The 8153-nt window shown below is 32.6% G+C and overlaps 1 protein-coding gene across 1 annotated transcript; it reads left to right on the forward strand.

Annotated features, from left to right (window-relative positions):
• Positions 1 to 2383: 2383 nt before the first annotated feature.
• LOC122043601 (protein RETARDED ROOT GROWTH, mitochondrial-like) lies at positions 2384 to 7527 on the forward strand. Its single transcript, XM_042604213.1, has 6 exons — positions 2384 to 2542; positions 2647 to 2762; positions 2865 to 2973; positions 3784 to 3946; positions 6376 to 6531; positions 7330 to 7527. The coding sequence occupies exons 1-5, from the start codon at positions 2384 to 2386 to the stop codon at positions 6378 to 6380; spliced, it is 552 nt and encodes a 183-aa protein (XP_042460147.1). The 3' UTR covers positions 6381 to 6531; positions 7330 to 7527.
• Positions 7528 to 8153: the final 626 nt, after the last annotated feature.

The following is an 8153-nucleotide window of genomic DNA, read 5'->3' on the forward strand; positions in this document are numbered from 1 at the left end:
ACTAACAAACAGTACTATTATATATTAAACCTATTCAAACTTACCACAGCATCATCCATCTTAAACCATTTCCCTTGTATATTCTTCGCATAACACACATAGTGGCTAGAAAAAGCAGCATTCATAACATCCAAGTGAACACCACAAAATAAAGCTTGTACCCCAAAGATTTCTCAGTTGTTCCGAGCATATAAGGAGCTAAATCCAGTTATTAAGGAAAACGAACAACTTTATTGAGCTTACCAAATTTACCAGACTGTAATAGGATAGATAGATACATGTAAACAAATAGATCATGAGTGGTTATTTCCATGATCTTATTTCTCCATGATTCTCACTACACGATAATGGGTGAGGCAAGTGTGCACTATATAAAGAGCATATTGTAGAAAGAAAAAAGGGAGGAGAGACTTCTAACACTTTTTTCTTGAATCGTCGGATTTTGGATTGAGACGTTGTGGATCCGTGATGATAGTTCGTTCGTGATTATCATCCCAACTACGAGTTTGATTTGAGGAGTTTTTCGTGATTCCCAGATTTTCGATATTCATTCGCTAAGATAAATTTTGAAAACTCAACCCTATTTATTTTTCGAGAAATTAAAGATGTCACATTTTTGTATTGTGATATAATAAATTTAACACAAACCAATTGCATTACTATATTCAAGGAAAAACAAATTACACACCATTATTGTTTCTCGCAAGAATTACTTGAAACATCGTAAGGATATTAGGGGCATCAACTATTGAGGGGGTAAACAAGTTTACAATCACAGGGTCAAATCATGACAAACAATAATCAGTAAACATTGCACACAAGAAAGTAGGCGAAAAGATTCATTAAGATAAGGTGGAAATTTTCAATTAGAGTCCAGGTTTTATAAGTAGGAAGTTTTCATTAAGATAACCTTAATTTGCAGGATCTGACAGGGACGGAGAGTTGGACTGCGTCGTAAGGAAATTGTAGTATGATGGTTGCTCTCGATGAAGGACGGCGACAGCAACAACGAAGGATGGCGTTGAGAGAAAAATCTAGTTTGCAGTGAGGGGCGTCTTGCGACTAGGGTAGTCGTAGTCACGGCGAGGGTTGGCATGTGGCGTTGAGTCTCACCCGGGAGGCAGCGACGAAGGACCAACGGCGAGAGGCTTTTAGTGGCTGGGCAGTCCTAGTCGCGGCGAGGGTTGCCGTCTGGTGCCGGGTCTCACTCGACAGGCAGCGATGAAGGACTGGCGACGTCTAGCAGGCAGTGCGGAAGGCTGGCGGCGGCAGCCTCAAGAGGAAAAGAAAACTAAAGGAAAATAAAAACAACAGAGTAAAAGCAGAAGAAAATAATAAAACGAAGTTGATGTGAAAAATAAAAAATTTGGATTGCTATGGTCGCGTATGGAAGTGTAGGGAAAGTTATATATATATATATATATATATATATATATATATATATATATAAATTTGGATTGCTATGGTCGCGTATGGAAGTGTAGGGAAAGTTATATATATATATATATATATATATATATATATATATATATATAAATTTGGATTGCTATGGTCGCGTATGGAAGTGTAGGGAAAGTTATATGATCTATGTGCACAGTGCATAACTGTGCACGCGCGTAGGAGATCGCTCAATTTTTTTTATATTTTTTTGATTTTTTTAATATTTTAAATTTAAAAAATCAATTAAAAAATTTAACATTTCCTTATATAAATTTTTAATACCTTAATATATCCCCTTAACATATTACAATACTCAATAAATGCTTAAATTAATTTTATTTTAATTTTTTTTTTAAAACCAAACACTATAACTTAATTGGAAAACTTAAATTCCAGAGGTAAAATCTAAAAAAAAAATAGCTTTAACACTATAACCAAAGCCTGAATCCTAGAAATAAACTCTTAAAAAAATATTGTGCACAGTTACACACTATGCGACGCGCAGAATATCAACACTATATATATATATATATATATATATATATCATAACAATTTTTTTTAATAAAAATAAGATTACACATTATTTTACTATTTTTAAAAAATTGAAATCGTCTGTACAAATGATTCGATTCTTCCCTGGATATATATATATATATATATATATATCATAACAATTTTTTTAATAAAAATAAGATTACATATTATTTTACTATTTTTAAAAAATTGAAATCGTCTATACAAATGATTCGATTCTTCCCTGGCGAAAATTTCGTGTAAATTGTCCATAAAATAAGCTCCTTACTAATATTGACAAGTTCAAAATAGGTAAGATCTTTAGGTTTTATATGTAGCATTTTGATGTTTTAAAGTCTAGAACCGTCGTGGGATTTTGTTTTTCACCGTCTTTGTCCGGTGTTTCTGTGTCCATTGTTTGTGAAGGCTATGGGGATTTTGGAGTTATGCGCCCGCGCCAAGCATCTCAAGTCTCTACTTTCTTCCTCCTCATCTCTTGCTCTTCTTCGTCCACCTTATGCAGCCCTACGCCATGGCCCCTCCGAAACCCTGGTCCACTTTGCTCACCCCTGCCGTGGCCTCTCCTCTGTATCCTCACTCCTCCATATCCGGCGACGCCCCTTGCTCTTCCTCTCCCCCTTCAATCCCTTCCCGGGGCACTTTTCTTCCACCCCTTCCGATTCCGCAGTTAACTTGCAGGAGGGTCTGAAACCACTCGCGCCTTGCCCTGCCGAAAAGTACAGGAGAGCCATATCTCAGAGAAGCAAAGCCTGTTCATCCCGGTCAAGGCTTATTTCCTTTGTACTAGGTGTACCGATTGGCCTGTATCTCTTGTGTTTGTCTTCATACGATTATGATTTCGATTTATGTGTTCTTCTTCTTGTTGATTGTGATGGTTGAATCATTGCAGGATTGATTTGAAGAGCTTGCAGACTCGGAACTTGTCCAATGTTGTTATGCCTCATATCACCTCGGAATACATCATTCTCCGATACTATGATGTTGAAATCGATGCTGAAGTAAACTTCCTTTTTTTTTTCTTTACAAATTGTTTATCTTAGTTATGATGAGTTACTTATTATCATAATTTAATGATGTTGAGTTGGAAACTCATGTAAGTAAGTTTTCAACTGAATAAAAAGTTCCAAATTTGTTTAGTATGTCGTTGATTTGTATTGACAATTGTAATTTCTGCTCAGTGACTAATTAGAAAGGGTTTGCAAATCATTTGTTAAAAATTAGAATCAATATTTATCATGTTGTTTTTATTTGAGTGATAAGATCCATGCGGTCAATCCCTAATAGCTAACATCCATGCCATCAAGTATTCTGTGAATACTTGATACCTATCATTGTGCTTAACAACTAGCTATTGTTTAAGGTTTTCGCAGCCGATCTTGTGACCAACTCAAATAGTAACCTGCCACAGTAGAGACCTGGGTTCCATTCATGACTGGTGCTTTAGTTTCATTCCGCCAAAACAAAAAACAAAGAAACAAAAAGAACACACACACAAGGCCAATTCATTTATTAAGTCTTTTGCTATTTAGCAATTTTATCTTTCGAATGTCGTTGATTTATTGCGCCCTCACTTTTCAATTGTGACCAATAAGTTGTACTACAATAAATCAAAATGAGACCCTAGATTCCAAGGTTATACATGCTTCAGTTGAGTATGTTCACTGCAGTGTATTAGAACTAGAATTTTTGTGAGCTACTTATTCTTTTAGCCTGTGTCAGACCTCTAATTAAAGATTGTGATTTTTTTTTTGAGATCCTAGTAGACTTCTTTGGTTTATGTAATCTAAGACTTTTCTCTGATGCTGCAGTTTATGAAGACTGATTTTGCAAGTGAAAGTTCTTGTCATTATATGTTGGTGTTTCATTATGGTTCAGTTGTATTATTTAATGTTTCTGACCCTGAAGTTGATAATTATCTCAAGATTGTTGTAGAACATGCTTCAGGCTTGCTGCCAGAAATGAGAAAGAATGGTGAGTATTCTATATTGTCCTCTTATCTCTCCTACTAGCAATGTAATTTACTAAACCAATATTCCTATCATACATATATGTGTGTATATATATGAATGAATGCAAATGTTAGAAATTATATGGGAAATGCTCCACATGCACTAATATATTATTATCATTACATAGAACTCATAACTCCTATGATACATGTATATATTATGAGCATGTCATTTTGCATAACTGTTGACATGTCACAAACTGTTTTACACAAACAAGATCTTGGAGATAATGTTGTATTTATCATGTCAGAATATATATATATAAATTGATAACGTCAAGAGAATTTCATGTAAATCCTTTGATCCATCACATGCTCTTGGTTGCAGTACAAGATTTATTTTTACATCTCATTTGAGAGATGATTTAACTTATCGTGTAAATCAAACACCCTATTTTAAAGTATCTATGTTTAGGAGGGAGGTATCTAGAAAAGATTTTTTCAACACCCATAAATCGACTTTTCTTTTGAGGAATGTTGGCAATGCGATGTAGCGATCTCTTAAATTAGGTTGAGGGATAGATATCTGCCTTAAGTTATCAACATGCATAGTTGTCAAAATCAATATTGATATTGGGGTATTGAATGGTGACAATCTAATATAGGATGTATCAGAACACAAAGTAAAGGGAAAATAAAAGGAAGTAAGAATGATATAATGGATAAAAATGATGTTTAATCATAAAAATGATGTTTAATCACAAAAATGATGTATATTATGCATTTGCGCAAGATGACACCCCCAACAATTTACAAGTGTGGGTTTGAGTTAAATAGATTGAGTTATAAATGGTCAACTTAGTTATGATCCACAAATAAATGTGGCTGATACAAGTTTCATAAATTGACCAATGATGACTAATTTATTACTTGCTTATGAATTGGTATGCATAATTCATAATTAATACCCTAATAGTTGATTATTCTAAATTAATATAGGTTCAGATTGTTTTATATATTATGTTAAAATTTACATCAACTAAATGGTTTTGTTAGGTCAATGCATTTATTATACTAGTCATGTTTGAGTTATAAATTTTGACCCAAATAAAAGGGTTAGCTTTATGTTAGAATTAAATGGTTTACAGAGTAACACACAATAAATTATTAATCATAATATCATATGATTATTCTCAAGCTAATAATATCAAATTATTTTTATTATTTCATACCACATATTAGAAACATAAAATAATATAAACACTAACATATAAATTTATATCTTTTAGATTATTAATGAATTTAACTATATATATACATATATGGACATAGGAAGCCAATCATAATGTATTATTTATTAAAATTGTAGTCTTGTTTAATGTATATTCTTAGAGGGCTTAGTTGTGATCTCAATCACATTTGGATAAAGTTTATATAAAGGTACTTTCGAGGTCATTGTCTATTGAGAGCCATAAGTAGATTTTTTTTTGGTCTATATCTAGTTGCAAATTTCAAGTAATGGTAATGTTCAATCATAAATCCTCAAGCTCCCTATGACTTTCATGCACATTTGTTAGGTTTTGAGATTGGATTGATCAATCAAAAGTCAGCTGGATCAATAGAGTTTTTGAAAATCAATTTAATTAGATGGAATTTCAAATGATCATTCTTTTCACTCTAGATTTAACTAAAATTCAGGCATTTTCATCTACTTTCAAGTGGAATTTAACTTATTTTTAACTATTGTCTATGAATTTCAAATCTTTTAAACTTTATGTATCGTCATGTGATGATTGATTTCTCAAAGAAGATTGGATCGACTTTTATTGATACTCATTTAACTCGAGCAATCGATATTGACAACTAAACTTAATAGAGATTTGTTATATTCTTTGAAGCGCATTTGTTGCATGTAATGTAAAACTTAATCATCTTGGTAATGACCTTTCTATTTTTTTATTTTGGAGCATAATTTTCTATCAATTGAAACATCATAAAATTTAGGTTGCATAATAGCTTATATGATACAACTCTAAATATGAGCAACTTTTTAGTTTTCTCTTTTCTTTTTCTATCTAGTTTCTATTCTTTACATGAAGCTTGTTTTCTTCAACTAAGATTTATGGACACTCCATTTTTTATGTTTATTTATTGTTGAACTTGAAAAATATAATGATCATATTCAACTTTTCTAACTGCAGTTTGAACTTTTGATACTTTAAATTTTGCCATAGTCAAAAAACCAACTCTAGATACTTGGATGCAAGGAGGATTTGATTTTATAGTGCTAAAGCATTGTAACATGGATGTCATCCAGATTATAGGACGTCTTCTTAGTCAAAGCATTGCTTTAGATTATTGTAGCCGTCAAGTATGTTGCAAGATATTTATCACATACTTAAATGCATTAATCTTCAACCCTTACATAAGTTTACATTGTCATGTTTGTTAGGTTGATGGAATGATGGCAGAGTTTGCAAAAATCAGTCATAGCATGAAGAAGACTGGGAACTTGTAGAATGAAAATAAAACAACTTTTTCAATTAGCGTGGAAATTAAATTCTGATGTGCATGCGGTCATTCTTCTTAAACTAGGGATTTTTGAGAGGTAATTTTTTGTTGCAATCTTCAATTTCCTATAGGAATTATTAATTTGTTTATCTCATGAAGTTTATTAATTGTCTTAAATTCCCTATATGAATTTTGAATATCTTTTTGTTGAACCATAAGCTTTTGTTTAGAAGTAATTAATATTATTTTTATTCTAATTTTCAATACTGGGTAAAGTTGAAGGGGCTCCGGGATCCTGCATTGACCGGAGTTTCGTGCATCGGACTATATTTTATTATCAATACATTAGGACGATTTGAGTTTTTTTTCCTCACAATAATTATAATATATGTATTATTAGTGCTTTTAATATTTTAATTTATTTGGAAATTATCACATAGTAATTATTGCCTTCTAGATTCATGAAGTTTTTAAACTAGTTTATGTTTTAGAGTAATATAAGATTAGATAATAACAAAAGAATACATTGGACATCTACTTAGCAATTATATTTGTAGTATAGTACAAAAGTTTGAGTGATTTCTAATTTATGATTCTTTTAAAATTTATTCTTCTATTTCATTCTGATTTAACATTATATTACGACATATTTGATTTATGATCTCTTTTTGCACCCTGCAGTATAGATGTTGTTAAGAATGCTAATTATATACAGATATGGAATTATCTTTGGGATAGATATGAAATAATGCAGAGATATGGTAATCTGGATTTTAAGCTGAACTTTATAATGATAAATCTCATGTCTTTGTCATGTCAAGCCTTTTTGGGCCGATCTCATCAATTTTTTTTTTTTTTTTGGTTCATGTTCTTAACATATTTGTTCCTTGTCCAGGTTAATATTCCAATGAGTCATGATCGTTGGTTGGAGTACATAATCATTTGTTTGATTGCATTAGATATCCTCATTATGCTCATTAAGGGTGTGATTTTACATCATGAGCCTGAAGAGTAATTGAAATGTACCCTAAACAATGTTAATTTAAATTTGTTACTGGGAAAGTTTGAAAAAAGTTCTAGTCATTTTTCATTTTATAGTGTATTGCCGACACAATGCAATTGTCTCTACTTTCCGCATCACCCTTAATTTAATTCAATAAAACAACTGAAGGCTGTTGCCTTGCATATCTTGCAAAGCAAAATTTGCCGTCGAAAGCATTATTATTATTATTTTACAGTTGAGCAGTCAAAAGATTATCAAAATTAGTCCTGCACACTCTGCATCTCCTGGTGCCTCTTGAAAGATTCGAGCTTCTCTCTATTGCAGCATTTCGTGTTGCCTCTGGAAGGATTTCAACTTCTGCATCCTTATTTTCTTGTGAAACCTGTTGTATTCGGGTAGCTTCTGGAGTATGCAAACTGATCGTCGAGGTTAGTATTCGACACTATCTCCGTAAACGATATTGCTCCGTTACGGTGCTTAACGGATTGTTGCAATTCGTTCCCAAGATACAACGACGACGAACGTCTCGGAATCGTAGCACTCCGACTTCCGAGACCAGCGAACCTTTAGTAGACTTCTTGGACTCTTGAATGCACAAGATGTGATGAATGCTTGAGGAAGAGAAGAGAAGATTGAGTGAGTATTCCATCATCTGGAGGGTTCTATTTATACTGAACGAAGAGGTTGAGTGTCCTTTGGGTGAGTGGATGTGTTCC

This window comes from Zingiber officinale, chromosome 2A (genome assembly GCF_018446385.1).
Source record: "Zingiber officinale cultivar Zhangliang chromosome 2A, Zo_v1.1, whole genome shotgun sequence".
Classification (NCBI taxonomy): domain Eukaryota; kingdom Viridiplantae; phylum Streptophyta; class Magnoliopsida; order Zingiberales; family Zingiberaceae; genus Zingiber; species Zingiber officinale.